The 21133-nt window shown below is 46.1% G+C and overlaps 1 protein-coding gene across 1 annotated transcript in view; it reads left to right on the forward strand.

Annotated features, from left to right (window-relative positions):
- IFT27 (intraflagellar transport 27) overlaps positions 1–21133 on the forward strand; it is a 49827-nt gene that overhangs the window by 8393 nt on the left and 20301 nt on the right. Inside the window, exons 2-3 of the mRNA XM_088456861.1 lie at positions 15943–16022; positions 20460–20519. Of these exons, the coding sequence (XP_088312987.1) occupies positions 15943–16022; positions 20460–20519 (140 nt within the window). The remainder of the gene's footprint in view (positions 1–15942; positions 16023–20459; positions 20520–21133) is intronic.

Here is a 21133-nt window from a genome sequence, read left to right on the forward strand (position 1 = left end):
ATAAATAACTGGTAATAATAATATCAGGCAACAGTCGCAATAAATAGGGTTTATTCTGGATAACCTGCTTAACAAACAACCGCAGTGTAAGGTGACTTGGTTAATGGTGACTCGGTTGGGCACTGAGATCGGGAGCTGCAGTGTAAAGGCGCTGGATGCAAACCTCCATACAGCTTTGTTGCGGCTGTCACATTCCTAACCGCTCAAATCCTCTGTCCCTGGTTAATGATGACATGGTTGGGCAGGGCTGTAACTAGGGTGGTGTGACATGTGCCATGGCACAGAGCACCTCAGGGCAGGGGGTGCTGTTTGGGCCTGTCAATTTTCCTGTTATCATTCTCACTTGTAGCTTCCTCTTCTTTTATCTCCAGCATCACCTGGCCTCCCCTATCTCTTCCCTGGCTCTCCCCCATGAGTCTGTGGCCTTTTTCAGGTGCCCTATCTTATGTCCCTATTTAGAAGATAGGGGGGGGGGTGCTAATGCTCTCCCTGGCACAGGGCACCAAAAAGTCTACTTACGGCTCTGCGATTGGGTCTGCATAGGTCACAGATGCTTCTGTGCCGCGATACTGCAGCCGGCGGGACATGCAGATAGAGCTCAGAGACCGAGAATCTTAGCGGCTAGGCATCTTTACACTACAGCTCTCGGTCTCGGCGCGCAAACGGGTCATCATTAAACAGGGACCGGGGATCTGAGCGGCTAGGAATGTGGCAGCCGCTGCGACTCTGTACTGAAGCGTGCACTTAGCATCTTTACACTACAGCTCTCGGTCTCGGCGCGCAAACGGGTCATCATTAAACAGGGACCGGGGATCTGAGCGGCTAGGAATGTGGCAGCCGCTGCGTCTCTGTACTGAAGTGTGCACTTAGCATCTTTACACTACAGCTCTCGGTCTCGGCGCGCAAACGGGTCATCATTAAACAGGGACCGGGGATCTGAGCGGCTAGGAATGTGACAGCCGCGGCAAAACTGTATTGATGTTTGCAACTAGCGCCTTTACACTGCAGCTCTCGGATCTAATTTTAAGATTGTTTCATGTACAGTGAATTGGATATAGTACTTATTTATTACATTGTTTCATGTGGGTGTTATTCTATTACTATGTATTTATATACAATTACTATGTGTTTGAATACAATTATGTTGTTTAATAAATACCCAAGTCTTCTTTTTTTAAACACATTGGCTGATTATAATTGAGTATACCAACACCGTTTCCTATTTTCTAGTGTCTATTGGTGTGGGGTCAGCATTACCCCTTTTTTTGTAACTTCAGCAGGCGTGACTCAGACGCTCTGGAATTTTTGTTTTTCTTTCTAGTGGCGAGAGTTTTGTAATCTAGCTGCTAGATTTAAAACTGCAATTTATTTAAAGGCAAAACCATGCTTTGCTACATTGGCAAAATTTTACCACTGTCCACAACTGGCAGGCTATTACATTTAGGCACATATGTTGTTACCAATATAAAATACAAATGTGAATGGCAGCAGTATAACTAAAGGCCATCTCTTATGCACAAGCATTACACCTACAGTGCTTCAGCTACCCAAATCTTACCCTTAATGCCTGGCTTTCTAGGAAATCTGTCTCTTGTAGACCACGTTGGTACTTTTCTTTCCGTGTCTGATGCCTTGCCTCTAATGCTGCCACCCCTGGTTTCCTCTTTGTGTTGAGTGTTCTCCTCCTTGTCTATTCCCCCTTTACTTTCATATATATATATCTCCTATGTTGATTTCAATTCCTATGACTGCTGAATCACCATTCTGGCCTATTTGTAGATATGAGATTTAGAACTGTCGGTCTTTTTCTACCACTCTACTGGGAGCATGAGCTTGAAACATAACTGTGTTCATTGATCTTTGTACCTGTTCTTGAGCATAACTTCAATTTCCTTTTACATAAAGCCAACTGGCAGGTGGAGCAGTGAGGTACACGGTCCTCTATGTAGGCAAAGCCATCCAGGAGCTCTGCAATACTTGTCTGTTTTCTACACACAGCAGTACAGTACAGCAGGACATGTGCTAACTAATCTGTACTATACTATCACACATTTGCTAATCCTAAAATGAATATTTATGCTTTAGAAGAGATTCCTCAATATTGTGCATAAAAGTGTCTCATAGGGTTTAGTACGGGATCCCGACATCGGCATCCTGACAGGGTTAGGATACCAACACTTGTCGGTCAGTAGCCTAACCCTCCCCATCTCCCTACTCCTTACTCACCCTGCCTGGTGCCTAAACCTAACCCCCCCGCACCCTAAACCTAACCCTCCGCCCCTTAATGCCTACCCCTAGCCCTCCTCCTAGTGCCTATCCCTAATCCTCCCCCTAACCCCAGTACTTACCGACTGGATGCCAGATGTCGGGATTCTGGCTCCGGCATTTTAAGTGCCGGTATCCTGACTTTCGGGATATTGGGGGTGATTCAATTCATTGTGATGTTTAACTTTTGGCAAGAAACAGTTAAGTCGTAGAATGACGGTTCTCGTGATTCAACCAGGGTGTTTAGTCGCAAGAACCGGCATTCTCAGACTAAAGTGCCGGCCGCAAGGCTGCTAGTGCCGAATAGCCCCAGGAGCTCCCTTGCGGGGAGCTATTTAGCATTGCGCTGAATGAATCGCCCCCACTGACCATATCGCGTCTCATACTTACTCTCTTTAGACTGCTGAATTCTCCAGCTGAGTATTATCTTTCTAGTTCCAATTATTTTGCTTTTCATACCACAGTGGTCAAATATTGGTAAGCATAGGCAGAGTCCAGTAAGGGAGTACTAATTGCTACATATATACCCTGCCTGGAGCAGTCTGTGCTAATACAGGTTGACTCTCCCATATCCAAAATGCTTGGGACAAGGGGTATGTTGGATATCGGAATATCCCGTATTTTGGAATATTTGCATACCATAAAGAAATATCTTGGGAATGGGACCCAAATCTAAACACAGAATGCATTTGTTTTATATAAACCTTCTACACACAGCCTGCAGATAACTTTATACAATATTTTCAATAATTTTGTGGCTCAAACAAAGTTTGTGTACATACATGAAATAATTAAGTTTCATATACACCTTATACACAAAGCCTGAAGGTAATTTTATACTTTCTTTTTAATAATTTTGTGCCTTTAACAAAGTTTGTGTACATTGAGCCATCAAAAAGCAAAGGTGTCACTATCTCAGTCATGCTATAAAAATTCAGTATTTCTGAATATTTGGATATGGAAGACTCAACCTGTAATGATTGTAGCATGGATCTAAGCAGCATTAAAAAACAAAACAAATTTAAATATAGAAAGAAAAGTTTTAAAAATTGCTTGGCTGCACTAAGCTGATGCATTCGATCCTCACCGAAGCCCTATATGTGTGGAGTTTGTATGTCCTCCCCGGTTTGAACCCCCCAATTCAAAAAATGAATGATAGGTTAATTTCTTGTCTGAGGCCAATTAACCTTAGTGTATATGTGTGCGCAAACATGTGGTAAGCACCACTGGGGCAGGGATGATCTGAATGAGTATTCTCTGCAAAGTGCTGCATAATGTTTGTGCTATATAAACAATTGTTATTAATAATTATAATAATAATAATAAAAAACTGTTATCATTTATCCATACTTGCCTACTCTCCCGGAAGTTGAGGAAGGCTCCAAATTTTTTGCTTAGCACCCTGGAAGAATGGCTGGATCTCCCAAATCCCACCCACTTCCTACTGAAGTGATAAAAAGGAGGAGGGATACTATTTCTAGCAATCAATATGCCTAATTAGTGTTATCTATAGTAAATATCTAAAAGAGCGCTTATGCAAGGGTGAAATACATTTTAATAAAACATGCACATCAATGCAATACAAATATTCAAAATTATATAATAAAAATCAGACTGTCGTATAACACATCACAAACTATTGTATGGTGACCAAAAATGTTCAGGGGTATCTCTGCAGTAGGTATAGCTCTATAGAATCATTTACCATTCAGTAATCAGTCCATATGATAAATGATGCTATTGAACTCTAACCAGAATTGTGAACAAATATCCAATTCCCTGGAGAGAAAAGTAACTCAATTATCCCTTGGTAGGTAAGTAATTGTATATATCCACAATAAAATGGCACATGCTCAGGTATCCGATAATATGTTCAAATAGTATGCTGTACCGCTGTCCGGTATTTTATGCAGGTATCGTTTATAAGCAGCTTCAATCTCCCGTTCTTGTAGAAAGACCACATATTACTGCAAATAGGGGAAGATCTGCTTCCAATATGTGCACAGATATTACCCTCCAGAGCTGATGCTCACTAACTCTGTCAGTGTGGTGGAGACCGCCGATTCACTCTAATGGTCTGAAAGGAAGTACTGGATGTAAGCGCAGCAGCTCAGTGCTGAGTCACTCGTAGTAGCCAGCAACCCGGGTCAAAGCGTTAGGATAGCTGGGCAGTGGAAAAATTGCTTTAAAAAGACCTCCAGGGTAACTAAACAGGGGTTCAGTCTGATAGGTGAAGTGTCCTTACGCGTTTCTCCGCACAGGTATGTGGAGTTTCCATCAGAGGAGATGCTTTGGGGGTTAACATGTTTTTGGAGGTTTTTTGTTGTTTTTTTTCTTTAGCTAATATGAGACAACCCTTTTATATTCTTCTTGGTTAGCAGTGGTTTTCGCCTTACAACCCTCCTAGGGATACTGTTTCTGCCCAGGCTCTCTCTTATGTTGGAATCATGAACTCTGGCATTAACTGAGGCGATGTTACTAGGTATTGAGTCTGTGCTAGTATGTTATATATTTTAAAGAATAGTTACGAAACCAACACAAAGGTATGTCTATAATTAATTCTGAGACTGCACTGCGTTGCTGGTGTTCCCAAAGAATTTGTGACAACACATTTCTAAACTTTGCACAGAGGCAAATAAAGACAAAATAACTTTTTTTAGGGCACTCTTATTAAAAAATGAAAATGATATGGTTAGAGAGAGATGTTCAAAAACCCTTATTTAAAAAGAGTATAATAGAGTGTAGTCTAACAATAAAAACCAATTAATAGAAATATGTTAATTAAAAAATTAAGGTGAGCCAGGTCTGCAGTTCCTTAAATGTTCGTCTGGGCTCTTTCTACTTCAGGGTCCATAGGGTATCCACAGGATACCTTGGGGGTATAGGTGTGACGTCAGTCGCAGGGCACCAAAGAGTTAAGCTTTCAGCCTCCCAGGATGCACTAGGTCCCCCTCCTATACCCCGCCCCCGGGCCAAGGCACCCCAGTTTAGTTTGGTGCCCGGCCGGAGTCGGGTGCACCTGTTGGAGTGGGGGCTAGAAGAGCCCCTGAAGCTTATTCTTCATGCAGCAGTGGCTGCACATCTGGATGTACAGCATGGACAGTCAGTCCTGACGTCCATGCTGTCTTCCCTACACCCCGCCGGTACCAGAACGCCGGTACTGATCCGGGGATGCTGGTGGGCGTCTGGGGTCACAGCTAGCGGTGACCCCAGATGCTCCGGACCATGGCCGGATTCAAGGGGGACAGAGGTAAGCAGCGGGGTCCCGCGGTGGGTCCCCGCTGATCACATGGTCCTAAGTCCCCAGGCAGGGGGCTCCCTGGGGACTGGCTGCAGCGTGGAGCCAGGCGACCAACCTGCGCTTCCACTACCCCCTGGGACAGCGGACCGCAGCAGAGCGGTAGCGCTGCGGCGTCCCAGGGGTTAAATGCATGCCAGGGGAGCGCGCCTTCCCTGTCTCACAGCCGGCGCCTCCCCCGCTGCACACAGCCCTCTCTGCATGCTGCCGACTGGTCCTGTGGCAGCGCTCCTCCCCCAGGCCAGCCTCCTCTCTGCTCCTCGGCGGCCATCTTCTCCAGAACGCATGGTGAACGCTGCTGGAAGCGCTGGACGGAAGCATCGTGGTCTGGGTCCCCCCGCATACCTCTCCTCCGCTGTGGTCAGGTCTGTGTATGCAGCGCTGTGTCCTACCAGGCCCTGTGTCTGTGTAGTTGAGTGATCAGCGCTGTTAGTGCAGGAATTGTTATTTTTCTGCATTGTATGTGACTGTGCTAGCGCTGCTGCCTGTAATCTTTTCTTCTCTAAACTGTCAGCTTTATTACTGTCCCTGTTCTTTCTGCTAAAGCCCTTGCGGTGCGGTGCTGCAGGGTGGTCTCTCGCCTATTTAATACTTAATTGGTGAGAGAGGTCACATACGTGGTGCCATCATGTCTGAAAGTGATTTTCCCCTCCGGCTACAGTGTACCACGTGCAAAGTACCGTTAGCGGAGGGGGAGGGTAGCGCGGAGGGCCTTTGCCGGCAGTGTTTGTCCATGGCGCGGCCTATTACGGTTACAGCACCGGTACAGGAGCCGCCCTGGGCTTGTTTCGCTCAGGCGTTAACAGCTTTAGTGGGCCAGTTAGCTCCGCAGCCCGCGTTTACTCCGATGGGTTTGTCCCAGCAGTCTGTGGTGTCGTCACCCATGCAGGGGTTCCCACGACAATTGGTGGTACCCCACAGTCTCCCTATTTCCCCGCTCCCGGGTTCTCAGGAGCCAGCGTGGGTTAACTCCCTGACGAGTTCTGTACAGCACTTGTCGGATGTGTTGCAAGGGGAGTCTGTGATGCGGTCTCATAAAAGGCCGGTGGCGTCTCTGTCCGCTCCTTATGAGGATGACGAAGGGACGTCTGATGATGGGGAGATTCTAGATCCTTACGATCAGGAACCTCTCCATACTAAGGACGCTGATGCTAAGTCCAAAGTATATATTCCTGGACTTATTCGGGCGGTCCGCACAGCCTTGGTGATTGAGGACGAAGTTCCCCCAGCGGCTAAATCTAAGTATGCCTTTTTCAAAGATGTGAAGGGCGATGCCACAGTCTTTCCTCTTTCGGGTCAGTTGGTGGACCATTTAGAGGAGGCGTGGAAACAACCTGGCAAAAGATACCAGCCGCAGAGACGCCTGGCGGTGGCTTATCCGTTCGCGGATAATTATTTTGCGAAGTGGGAATCCCCTCCACAGGTGGATTCTCACGTGACCCGTCTTGTCCGTAGTGCCACATTGCCGATGCCATCCATGTCCTCCCTTAAGGATGCTACGGACCGCAAGGTAGAAATCTGCCTGAAGTCCGCTTATTCCCTTGCTGGGGGGGCAGCACGGCCGGCTATGGCCATTTGCTGGGTTGCCAGAGCGATGGAGCGCTGGGCGGATTCATTAGAGGCTTCTTTTGAATCCGACTGTCCGGCCGATCAGGCGGAGTTGATTGGCAATCTCCGTGATTCGGCCACCTACATCAACGAGGCGGCTCTAGACATTAGTACTCTGGTGTCTAGAATTTCTTCAGCAGCGGTAGCTGCTCGTCGCACCTTGTGGCTGCGATCCTGGAAGGCGGACGCAGATTCCAAGAAAGGTCTGGAAGCGTTGCCGTTTACCGGAGAAGTTCTCTTCGGTCCGGATCTGGATAAGATTGTGGCCACGCTGGCGGCAGCCAAATCTGCCTGTCTCCCGTCGGCCGCTGCTCCTTCTGGTTCGGGACCATCGTCCTTTCGGTCATCTAGGGCCCAGGGCAGGCCCAAACCACAGTCGTTTCCTCGACAGGCTGGCCCTAAGAAATCGGTCAAGCCCCGGAAGCAGGCATGGAGTACCAGACGTCCGGCCCCCAAGCCAGATGGCAAGCCTGCGGCCTGACGGTCCGGGCCTCCCTTTGGGGGATCCCAGGGTGGGAGGCCGCCTGCTACAGTTCGCCCAGTGTTGGTCGACCACTACGACAGACACTTGGGTTCTGGAGGTGGTTTCCCACGGATACGCCCTCTCCTTCCGGCACAGACCCCCGGCTCGCTTCTTCACCACGGGTCTCCCATCAGACCGGAACAAGGCTACGGAGCTGCGGAAGGTATTGCACACTATGCTCCAGGCTGGAGTTATAGTGGCGGTTCCATTCTCCCAGAGGGGCCAGGGTTTCTATTCAAATCTATTTTTGGTACAGAAACCCAATGGGTCATATCGTCCGATTCTCAACCTCAAAGCACTCAACAAGTCTTTGCGGGTCCCGAAGTTTCGGATGGAGACCCTACGGTCCATCATTCTGGCGCTGGAACCTGGGGACTACTTGGTGTCATTGGACATACAGGACGCTTACCTGCATGTCCCTATTCTTTGGCGCCATCAACAGTTCCTCAGGTTTGCAATCAGCAGCGACCACTTCCAGTTTCGGGCGTTACCTTTTGGCCTGGCAACAGCACCACGTGTTTTCACCAAGGTGATGGCGGTCATGGCGGCTTCTCTGCGGCTGCAGGGAGTCCGCATGTTGCCGTATTTGGACGACCTGTTATTGGTGGCAGGATCTCCAGAGCTCCTGTTACGCCACTTGGACCTGACCATTGCACTGCTGCAACGGCACGGCTGGCTAATCAACTGGCAGAAGTCCACTCTAATCCCGTCTCGGAGGATTCTGCATCTTGGAGCCTTATTGGACTCGGGACAGCAAAGGATCTTCGTGACGGAGGACAAGATCTCTGCTTTACAGTCAAGGGTGCGCAGTTGTCTGCACAGCCGCCGGGTGTCCTTACACTCGGCGATGAGGTTACTGGGCTCCATGGTGTCGGTGTTCGACATGGTGGAATACGCCCAGTTTCACTCCAGACCTCTGCAGCACCTGATCCTGTCCAAGTGGAACGGGCTGACTCAGTCTCTGAAGTCCCAGACGATTGTGCTCACCCAGGAGGTTCGCCTGTCCCTTACGTGGTGGTTACAGACGACCCACCTCAACAAGGGACGTCCGTTCTGGGTTCCAAATTGGGTCCTGTTGACAACGGACGCCAGTCTTCGGGGCTGGGGAGCAGTTTCGGGTCCACACTTGTTCCAGGGCAGGTGGACGCCGACAGAAGCGGAGCTTCCAATAAATATCTTGGAACTCCGTGCGGTCTTCAATGCTCTCCAGCAGGCACAGCGGTTTCTCCAGGGTCGCCCGGTGCAGGTCCAGTCGGACAACGCTACCACCGTGGCCTACATAAACAGGCAAGGAGGAACTCGCAGTCGGGCGGCTCTCGTAGAGGTCTCTCGGATCCTGGTTTGGGCGGAGCGCAATCTTCCGGCCATATCAGCGGTCTTCATCCCGGGAGTGCTCAATTGGGAGGCGGACTTTCTAAGTCGCCAGGACGTTCATCCGGGGGAATGGTCCCTGCACCCGGACGTTTTTCAACTACTGGTGGACAGGTGGGGTCTTCCAGAAATCGACCTCATGGCGTCCCGGCACAACAACAAGTTGCCGGTGTACGGGTCTCGCACAAGAGACGAAGGGGCGTCTCTGGTGGATGCTCTGTCCGTCCGGTGGACGTTCCGGTTCGCATACCTGTTCCCTCCGGTCTCCCTTCTTCCACGGGTAATCCGGAAATTCAAACAGGAAGGAGGGACGCTCCTGTTGATAGCTCCCGCGTGGCCCAGACGGCACTGGTTCTCAGACCTTCAGGGTCTGTCCGTGGACATTCCTCTGCGGTTGCCGCTACGACCGGACCTTCTGTCTCAGGGTCCTTGCCTTCACCCGGACCTGACTCGGCTGTCTTTGACGGCGTGGCTGTTGAGACGGCCATGCTGAGGTCCCGGGGGTTTTCCAGCTCTGTGGTGCGTACCATGTTACGAGCTCGGAAACCGTCTTCCGCGAGGATATACCATCGCGTGTGGCATACGTTCTTCCAGTGGTGTCGACCGAGAGGTTATGCACCGCGGGAGTTTCGTCTGTCTCGGATTCTCGCCTTCCTGCAAGCGGGACTAGATCATGGGCTTCGCCTTGCTTCTTTGAAGGTACAGGTTTCGGCCCTATCTGTCTGGTTTCACCGTAGGATTGCTACAATCCCGGATGTGCGCACCTTTATGCAGGGTGTTCTCCGCATTCAGCCGCCCTTTGTTCCACCTGTGGCGCCTTGGGATTTGGCTGTGGTCCTGAGGGCTCTCCAAGGACCGCCGTTTGAACCACTGGGCTCAGTGGATCTTAAATGGCTAACAGCTAAGACTGTTTTCCTTCTGGCCATTGCTTCGGCCAGACGTGTTTCTGAGTTAGGGGCTCTTTCTTGTAGACCCCCTTTCTTGGTTTTTTATGGGAACAGGGCAGTGCTCCGCACTCGGCCCGAGTTTCTTCCCAAAGTTATTTCCCAGTTTCATATTAACGAGGAAATAGTTGTTCCGGCCTTTAACTCACCGGGTCTTTCCGTGGGTGAGGCCTCTTTGGATGTTGTGCGGGCCTTAAGGACTTATGTTGACCGCACTTCTTCGTTTAGGAAGTCGGACGCTTTGTTTGTCCTCTTTGGCTTCCGTAAAAAGGGTTGGCCTGCTTCAAAGCAAACTTTGGCAGCCTGGATCCGTATGGCTATTTCTGAAGCTTATCTTCATGAAGGCCTACCGGTCCCTCCTTCTCTGAAGGCTCATTCCACTAGGTCTGTGGGTCCTTCGTGGGCAGCTCGACGTGGTGCCTCGGCAGTTCAGATCTGCAAGGCTGCTACGTGGTCTTCTGTCCATACCTTCGTGAGGTATTACAGGTTTGACACCTTCGCCTCTCAGGATGCTTCCTTCGGGCGGCGGATTCTCCTTTCTGCACAGGAGCGTCCCCACCCTTAAAGGATACTGCTTTGGGACATCCCCAAGGTATCCTGTGGATACCCTATGGACCCTGAAGTAGAAAATATGAGATATGGTAAGAACTTACCCTTGTTATCTCTATTTCTACGAAGTCCATAGGGTTCCACAGGACTCCCGCCCTGTCGCACCTGTGCTGCAGATGGGCTTTGCTCTGGTCACCGGTTTTCCGTCTCCCTCTGGTGAGAATGTGATTCTTGTATGTGTCCAGATCTTTGTTCTCTCTCTTCCTTCTCCTCCTCCGGCCTATGGCTTGGTAACTAACTGAGGTGCCTTGGCCCGGGGGCGGGGTATAGGAGGGGGACCTAGTGCATCCTGGGAGGCTGAAAGCTTAACTCTTTGGTGCCCTGCGACTGACGTCACACCTATACCCCCAAGGTATCCTGTGGAACCCTATGGACTTCGTAGAAATAGAGATAACAAGGGTAAGTTCTTACCATATCTCATATTTTTATGACTTCCTGGATGAGTCGTGGATGAGCTCTTGGAGGAATTTTTGTAGACCGGCCACTCCTGGGAAGCCTCACCACTGTTCCAAGTTTTCTCCATTTGCTCTCACTGTGGTTCGCAGGCGTCCCAGAGCCTTATGCTGGGCATACACTACACAATTATCTGGCCGATCCGCTGGATATCGGCATATCGCCCAGATAATTACTGTATTGCTGCGACTGACTACTAATTATCGGTATGTCGGACATCCTATAATTGTCCAGCATGTCTGAAAGATTCAATGATTAGACGTCAGCCTCTGGCAGGCTGATATATTTCTATAACTATCTGCCTCATCTCTTCTGGAATTTTCTTTTGAATGCTGCACACTGTACTACTTGTTGAGACCTTTTAGCCAACTTCACATAGCTGGAAAGGTTCTATTTAGTCATGTTTAGTTTCAACAGGGCTGACAGTAATCAAGCCTGATTGTGTATAGTCTAACTCAGAGATTTTCAACCGCTGTGCAGCGCGGGCGGTTGTGAAGTGTGCCACACCGATCAGAGCCGCTGGTCACGCTACAGTACTGCTGACCGGGCTGCTGCTGAGCTCCTCTACCCGGGTCGTAACCTACCTAGATACGGCGGCATGACATCACAGGTCACAAACGCCGCGTTGGCCAGCCATCCAGCCCGCTCTGCCAGCCAGCCCGCTCTCTCTACCTCCCGTCCAGCTGCCTGCACACCCACCCGCACGCTCGAACGCTGACAGCACTGCATTGTGTGAGGAACAGGTTTTTGTTTTTGGTGGGGATCAGTATGGATGATATTTTTCTGTGGGAACCAGCCAATTTTTTTTGTGGTGAGCAATGTGTTTTTTTTTTTTTAATTTTGTTTGTTTGTTTCTGTGGAGGTCAGCCATGGTTGTTGTTTTTTTTTTCTGTGGGGAGCAACGTGGCATAGTTGTTTTATTTTCTTGTGGGGGCCTATGTGTATGTGTTTTGTTTTTTTTCACCGTGTGCAATTTTAAAATTGTGTTCGGTGTGCCGCGAGTTGAAAAAGGTTGAATATCACTGGCCTAATTGAAACCAATTATCAATTCAATTTGGTTCATTGATTGTAGGAGCAACTAAGGGGCAAATTACTGTTTCACACAACGCCAGTTTGTGTTGGATAACTTTTTTTGTTCAGTGGGTGCAATTCAATTGTTTTATAGGAGGCTTAAACTAATGGGCTCCCAAAGGAGCATTTCAATTGTTGGCTGTTCGGGCGTGCATAGCCGCGGTTAGACACATTTCAGCTGGCAGCCTCCTGAGGTGGCGAGCAGAAATATGCGATAAGTCAGCTACTGTGTTTGGGTGCCGAAACGGGAATTTGGGCTCCCAGAGCAGGACTTTAGACTGGGTTAGCTGCTATACGCAGATAAACCCGGTGCTTTTGGGCGTGCACACTTGGCATGGGCGCCCAAACGGAGCAACAATTGAATTGCTCTGTTGGGCTCCCAAAAAACATTTGAATCACTCCCAATAAATGAAATGACCATTTAAAAACTATATTTTGTGTTTACTCAGGTTGTCTTTATCTTACAGAAGTGTCCACATACATCTATCCTCCGTACGCTTCAAGTCCCATTACACATAACACGTGAGCGCAGTGTGACTCTGTAACGCCAAGAGTTTTTTTTGTGCGACTTTTCCCCTTCAAATGCATGTTAATCGCACAATTGCATCGCTGTGCGATTAAGATTAATTTGATGGGAAGAAGTTGCGCGAAAAGACGCTCTGCGCTACAGAATCACGGCATGGCGTGACTAGAAGGGCTGTTTAACACGCAAGAAGTCTAGATGTACGTGGACACATATGTATATTCAATTTTGCTTGAAGATCTGAAACAAGTGACTAGTGTGTAAAGAAAAAAAAATAAATTAGGAAGAGGGCAAAAATAATTTCACGCCACTGTAGATAGGGGTCACTCACTACGCTGTCCTTACTTCTTAATGAATCCCATGGATTGCAAATTGACGGCCATAAGAAAAAACCTGATCCAGGCAGGTGGGTCACTGATGGAATGGAACTTCCCCTCCCCTACATTTGTCTGTTGTCCCACAGGATGGGAAATGCTGTACTTTTTGTATTTTATGTGACAATCCTATATTTCCCTATTTTAATGTTGGAGTGTAAAGGTTTTGCTATATGTTTGTCAATCTGTGCAGAGTGGACTGTAATAGAATTTGTGAAATGGGGTTAATGGACAGGCTTTTTTGTGTGGCTCGATTAAAGGTCAGTGCAGTTGGATTTGTGCATTGAGTCTTGTAACAGAGTCCATGCAGTGTGACACTGAGATCTGCACTTAAATACCTCCCACCTGTCCCTATTTAGGTGGACATTCCAGGACAGTTGGGAAGTTGGCGTGATAACACCCCCTTTCTTGTATGGTACACACATAGACAGACAGGTATTCAATTAGCCGCAGGGTTTACACCACGACTAATTGCCGGCCAAAATCCCCGCGGCGTGGGATGAAGCGATTCAATAAAATAGCCCTTTTTCCCCATGCTGAAAAATAGGGACTCATGCGCGTAAACACACTGATTCCACGTAAACAATGTTTGTTTTTTCCCCACGCGCGAGCCCAATTTGGTGTTTTTAGGCAGATTTTACCTCTCACCTCCATGAGCTGCGAGGTAAAGTCCGACTACGGGGACTTGCGCATGAGGAATCCCCGCTAATTGAATAGGTCCGTCACGGCAAATATCCGCGAGGTAAGCCCTGTGGCTAATTGAATATGCCACATACTGTGCTGACTTGATACGTTTAAGTGTTTGAAGGTATGGGGCATTATGATTTTGCTGATGATGCTGTATGCACAGTGAGGAATGTTGTAGTTACTAGTAACCTTATTGATATGAATACACTGTTTTTATATATACATAAAATCACTATAACTTGTTACATAACACATATGACTATTGAAAAGTAATCAGGCATTTCTAAGGGCAGTAGGTAAAATAAAATAGGTTTTTATATAATGATATCCAGTGGATTTGACATGCTGGGGTGCTGTGGTTCATATGGTGTTAATAACCTGTATCTCCTCAAAAGCCAAAAAAAGAGAATTATAAATTGCGATATATGCGCCCAGCTACGAGTAGTCACTGCTCTGCAATATTTAGCACTGGTGGCTTCTCGTTACATGATAGGTGTTTTAACATGTTTCAAATGTCATCCTTTCTTCATATAATCCCTTTTCCCACTACGGTTTATTATAGAATAACCTGTACCTAAAATATAACCTGTTTGCATGCTGTCTTTATTGATCTAGTTTGATACTGAGATTGCTATACAGCCCTTTGCATGTAATAACGTGTATTGCAGTCACACAGTTTGTGCTGACATCTGTGATTCCTGCACCCGCATGACACATACACCTGATGAGAACGGCAGAGATGTGATAGCCGGGGCATTTTGTTTATATGACACAAAATCACAACTACTTATTGGTCTAAAGTGGCCGTGAAAGTGGCGGTGTTGTGTTGTAGCTCTTTGATTATACACATTATCATATTGTATATAAAGCACACAATACCACACTGCAGGGTACGTGATTACATGGGTAAAGAAATTGCACGTCTTCAGAAAGCGAGCTCTGAGTGCCTTTAAACAGACAAGAGAGCAGCAGAATTACTCTCCATAATTACAGACCCCCGAAGAGTTTATTGCTCTCGTATTAAGAAACGAGAGAGACCTTTATTGAGAAAGAAAGAGATTTCAGCAGCAAACCTGGGATTTTCTTCTCGCTTACAAGTAGATTTAGAAGCTGTGTGTCCTATAGCTGTTAATGTTAGGTCTCACATTGAATTTTCAACGGTTAAATGAAATAAGATCTAAACATTCCTTTGTTCTGCAATATACATTTTATTCAGTGAGCCTGTTTTCAAACATTCTTTTTTTACTTTCTGTCAGATTGTTAACTTGGAGATTTGAGATTTGTACATACAGTAATTTTTTATGACAATTATTGCAATTTGTTTATGAAGTGCCAACAAATTGTTATAAATTGTTATGTTGACCAGACACACTACAATATATGAGTTTGGTAAATTACCCTGAGATGGTCATGTAGAAAAAGGCAAGCACAAGAGAGATTGACTTTTTGCATGGTAGTCAATCCAGTTGGCAGATGAGGACCCTCCTAGGATTGCTTGAAGATACATCGATGAGTGATGGTGGGGACCTTACCAGCAAGGGCTCAAATTAAAACAGGGATAGGAGCTTGAGAGACATAGGAAAGTTTAATAGTTTACTGAGCATATAATTAATACTCAAGCTGTCCTAAGTATGTTGATGAGTTTTGTCCTTGCGATCTGCCTTACCGAGCAACAATGCAGAGGTAAATTTAGGGTAAGGGGTTGGGCCCAGCAGAAGCACTGGTCATGACCATACCATGATGTGACCTGGCACCTCATGCCACCCAGGCTACGGTGCAACCCACTGTAAAATAATGCAGGTGCTTCAGAATGAGCCCTTAAACAGACTGCACCACTTGGGATCCCTAATATAGGCATGGTATTCAAATAAGCCAATTTGGCCACAGAAACAAGTTGGTTTAAACGGGAAATGTTGAATCACTGGATCACATGAGCAATTCCTGCACAGACAGATAATTGTATCATCTGCACCTGTCTGGCTATTCAGGCAGCTAATCCCTTACAATCTATAAACTTCCCTTACCATATTAAGATGACTTTAACAGATAGTATGCAGAATAAATTAAGTTGTCTAAATGATAAATATTTCTCTAAAGAAGTTGATTTCTTTGTACACTGTGGCTTTTGTCCATTGTGTATATTAACAAGCCCACTATTGTATATTTCTAGGGATGGATAAGATGTAAGTGACAGTTCTGTGTTTTCTATTATGTAGGTGACTCCACCGTTGGGAAGAGTACTCTGATCCAGCTGTTCCGCAGTGATGGAAGCCACTTCCCAAAGAATTACACTATGGTATTGTAATCCATTACATGTCTGTCTGTCTATATCTTATAAATGAGAACTTCTGTTTGTTTGTCTGATTGCGGTAAACTCCGAAACCACTGAACTGAATGTGATGTGTTTTCTGTAGGTCATTAACCCAGGCAGGTTTTAGGCTGTGGGGGTGGCTCCTTGGTGAGGAGCCCCCTGCATTGCTCTCAGCAAGTCTATATTACATTCAGCCCTATGCTCTGAAGAGGAGCTTTTGCTGTGAGCAGTGAGAGGCGTGCAGAGCCTGCAGTAAAGAGGGCAGCTGCCACCTGAGAAGACCCATTACAAAAGCGCTGGTGGACCAGCTGTTCAGGGACCCGTTATGTGTGGTGATCGGTGGAGCTCCCTGCAGCACTGTCCTCAGTGACGAGAATACCGGAGGGCAGTCGCTGAAGCGAACAAAGCGGACGGCTCAGTACAAGTCCGTAGAGGTGGTTCCTGTGTAGGAGGCACAGCTAAGTACAATGGAGCTGGTGTCCAAGTGGCAGAGATCACCAGAGTGACACTCACTGAGGGAGGGAGCCAGCTGTCTAGGGAGAGACTGATCATGGACTTCCACCCGAGCGGAGCCGGGTACTGCAGCTAGTATTTCATAAATGGGGATTTATAGGACCTTGGCAGACATTTATGAAAACTGAAAAATGTGCTAAAATCCATAATAACTAATCAGGTGGATACAGTCCTTTTTCTAGTACAGTTCAGCAAATTCTAAGTAAATACTGCACCTTTTTCCTGCAGTAGTTTTCATAAATACCCCTCATTTGTTATTTCACACCTGAATTACTGCGAATACATAATCTTTACATCTTATTGACCAGAACAACATTGTTGCTTGTTAGTATACTAAAGTACATTTTATATTGTTCTCTCGTGAGACTTTTTTTTTTTTACTTGTATACGGAAAAGTTTTGAAATAGTGAAGACTGCAATTTTGTATATTTCTGCTCCATTATTTTAATTAATTTGATGTACCACTTAAATGTAATCATTACTGTTTGAGTGGAAATGTCATTTGTTAGCTTTACTTAAGCTCCACATATGAAGGTGCACAGTATTTCTAGAATGGGGTTTCTGGATCATTTGCGTTACAGGGCACAAGAAATACAGGGAAGCCTAAACATTTCATTCTGTTCATCTAGGGCAGTGCTACTCAAATAGCTAAGGGTCCAGTTACTGGTTTTGCTATCAGATGAAGATCCAAGTTTTTTGAGGAACCACAAGTCCCAGTTTGCCTTCTGGAAGTGTTGCGTTTGCTATATGGTTTTGGGCTCTTTTAGCAAGACCCTACTAATCGATTTTGGGAGCTCAGTAAGCAGATTGACACACGGTGCCGGCATTCGGATTGCATCTCAGTGCCACCAATATTGCAGATTATTTCTTTGTCCTTGACCACCATTGCTTGCTGCCTTCTATTACCTCTACCAGGACTCCTGCTATTGTTGTTATCTACCCTGACCACGGTCTACCTCTATCTTATTTGTAAAATCTCGGTTTCTACAATAAAGTGCGATATGTGCCCGGAATATTGGGTTATTCCCTGTTACCTCCACTGGGCCATTCTGCATGGCACTTGTTTTGCCTAGCCTACCTGTACTCATTCCTTAGCTAGTTCTCTTGTTTCTATCCCCTTTTTGTTCCAGCTCTAACCTATGGATAAACATCTAAAAGTATGTGTATAGTGTCTGGTGTCAACTGAGTATCAGGGAGTATATTCAGCTCAGTGGGAAATATGGGTTACTAATTGGAAATGCACAATTAACCTTGTTATACAGGTTTATACAGTAGTACAGCTGATAAAAGACAGCATGTTCACCCTGGACTAGAAAACAATTGGACAATTGCTACTGGGACCAATTTGTGGCTGAACCAATAATCATGAGGGTCCAACGACCAATAGGAATGTGACATCACTGAGGCTCTTCATGACCAGTATTCATTGGGCACTGTTCTTAGTGAATTGATAAATTGTATTCTCATGACTATATGTTAAGTCAGTCCACTGGGTTGGCATCTAGGGGTGCTGAGAGGGAGGGGGCGGGTACTATTTGCCCGGAGCTTGTTTAAGAAGCTGAGGTCTGATATGCAGGAGGAAAAACATACTATATGCTGCATATAGTATGTTTTTTTTGTGTGTGGCCACGCCCCCAAGGATTTGGTCACGCCTCTCCTTCATCACTCAGCCTTGTCATGGCTCTTTATGGCCCAATTGGCACCAGATAGTCTTTAACTATGTAGTTCACAATCCATGTTATCTGTCTGCCACTGCTTTAGTCTATAGAACTGTGTCTGTGCCAAGAACTTAATGAACAGGATAGTGGTACACAGCTGAGGGCATTTGCAAGAGAAGCTTTGGGTGTCATACAAGCTCTTGCAAGAGAACAACTAAGCTGTTCTTAAATCAAGTGGGCTTAATCAAACAACATTATCTTAGTAGAAAATCCTATTTGTTTATTGGCAGATTCTGTTTATGCAAGCTGGTTCAACGCAGGTTTTCACAGGAAAGCACTATTGGATTTGGCTTACAAACTACAAAAGCTACATCTACTAAAAGATACCCTGCACCAAGGAGTTGCTTTAAGTCAGTTTTTATAGCTCAAAAGTCAACCAGTGTTTCCAATCCTCCATACATTTACCACTTCTGAGGGGTATCTGATTGTAAAGCAGTTTTGCATCTCTTTTGATTTATTTCCTCGCTTGTTTTTACTACAGAACAACCTTAGAATGTTTCAGCTCTGGGTATTATATACAGTGCCTTGCAAAAGTATTCATCCCCTTGGCTTTTTTCCCTTTTTTGTTACATTACAACCTGTAATTTATTTATTTATTTTTATCTGAATTTTATGTGTTGGATCTGCACAAAATAGTCTATTTTGGTGAAGTGAAATGAGAAAAATATATATAAAAAATCTTTATAAATAAATTTCTGAAAATTGGCATGTGCATATGTAATCACCCCCTTTGCTATGAAGCCCTTCAAAAGTTCTGGTGCAACCAATTACCTGCAGAAGTCACATAATTAGTGAAATTAAGTCCACCTGTGTGAAATCTAAGTGTCACATGATCTGTCAGTATAAACACACCTTTTCTGAAAGGCCCCAGAGGCTGCAACACCACTAAGCAAGAGGCATCACACCATGAAGACCAAGGAGCTCTCCAGACAAGTAAGGGACAAAGTTGTTGAGATGTACAATTCTGGGTTGGATTATAAAAAAATATCCAAATCTTTGATGATCCGCCGGAGCACCATCAAATCTATCATCATCCAATGGAAAGAACATGGTACCACAATAAACCTGCCAAGAGAGGGCCGCCCACCAAAACTCACAGACCGGGCAAGGAGGCAGCACAGAGACTAAAGGTAACCCTGAAGGAGCTGCAGAATTCCACAGCAGAGACTGGTGTATCTGTGCATGTGACCACAATAAGCCGTACACTCCATAGAGCTGGGAGAGTGGCCAGAAAAAAGCCATTACTTAGTGATAAAAATAAGAAGCCATGATTTGAGTTTGCCAAAAGGCATGTGGGCGACTCCCCAAATCTATGGAGGAAGGTGCTCTGGTCAGATGAGACTAAAATTGAACTTTTCGGCCACCAAGGAAAACGCTGTCTGGCGCAAACCCAACACATCCCATCACCCCAAGAACACCATCCCCACAATGAAACATGGTGGTGGCAGCATCATGCTGTGGGGATGTTTTTCAGCAGCAGGGACTGGGAAACTGATTTGAGTTGAGGGAAAGATGGATGGTGCTAAATACAGGGATATTCTTGAGCAAAACCTGTTTCAGTCTGCCTGTGATTTGAGACTGGGATGGAGGTTCACCTTCCAGCAGGACAATGACCCGAAGCATACTGCTAAAGCAACACTCGAGTGGTTTAAGGGGAAACCTTTAAATGTGTTGGAATGGCCTAGTCAAAGCCCAGATCTCAATCCAATTGAGAATCTGTTGTCAGACTTGAAGATTGCTGTTCACAAGCGGAAACCATCCAACATGAAGGAGCTGGAGCAGTTTTGCCTGAGGAATGGGCAAAAATCCCAGGGGCAAGATGTGGCAAGCTCATAGAAATTTATCCAAAGCGACTTGCAGCTGTAATTGCCGCAAATGGTGGCTCGACAAAGTACTGACTTTAGGGGGTGAATAGTTATGCATGCTAAACTTTTTCTGTTATGTTGTCCTAAATGTTGTTTGCTTCACAATATAAAAAAAACACAACTTCACAGTTGTAGGCATGTTATGTGAATTAAATGATGCACACCTTCAAGTTCAAACAATCCATTTTAATTCCAGGTTGTGAGGCAACAGAACATGAAAAATGCAAAGGGGGTGAATACTATTGCAAGGCACTGTATGCATTGTATTAATAAAACCCCATCTACAAGGACTGAATTGTTTTGACAGTTAATTCTTCTTTCAACAGACAACCAACATGGATATTGTGATGAAATCTGTGCAGATTCCAGATACATCCGATAGCGTGGTGAGCAAAAAGAACTGTACTATGATCCTATAAACGTCACACTTGAAATATGTAAATGCACGTATCTGCAGGATGCACAGGTCGAAGTGGGCCTGCTTACAGTGGTATGCCATATTGTCACTTCTCCTACTGTTTCAATTGCAGTGCTATCAAAGTCTATTCAGTTACAATTCCCATACCTCCACTCCAATCACTGACTCTGGGGGTCACCCACAGCTATACGAGCGTCCAGGAGGACGCTCCATTTTAATGGCGGAGGGCCCTGATTCAGAGCGAGCGCTCTGGTCAGAGCGAGCGGCTCTGAATCAGGGCCTCTGTGTAGTCTAACCCACTGGTATACTGAAGCAAGTGGAGGAGATGGATAATTGCCTTGTGATGACCGTTGCATTACCTTGTGATAGTGATTCGTTACCTTGTAACAACCATTATCTGGGCTATTACAGGTTCAGGTTTTAATACTTACAGGTATGTGTGTAGGAGTTCAAATTTTCTTTAAAACAGGAAAATAAACACAGAGGCTGATACAGAGTGAGCACTATGCTATTGGTGTGGCGATTAGGCGCCTTTTTTTCGCTGCGCATGGCCATAAACAATCGCAAACAAATATGCGATTG

The sequence above is a fragment of the Taudactylus pleione genome, unplaced genomic scaffold, assembly GCF_031769625.1.
Source record: "Taudactylus pleione unplaced genomic scaffold, aTauple2 ptg000726l, whole genome shotgun sequence".
In the NCBI taxonomy this organism is placed as follows: domain Eukaryota; kingdom Metazoa; phylum Chordata; class Amphibia; order Anura; family Myobatrachidae; genus Taudactylus; species Taudactylus pleione.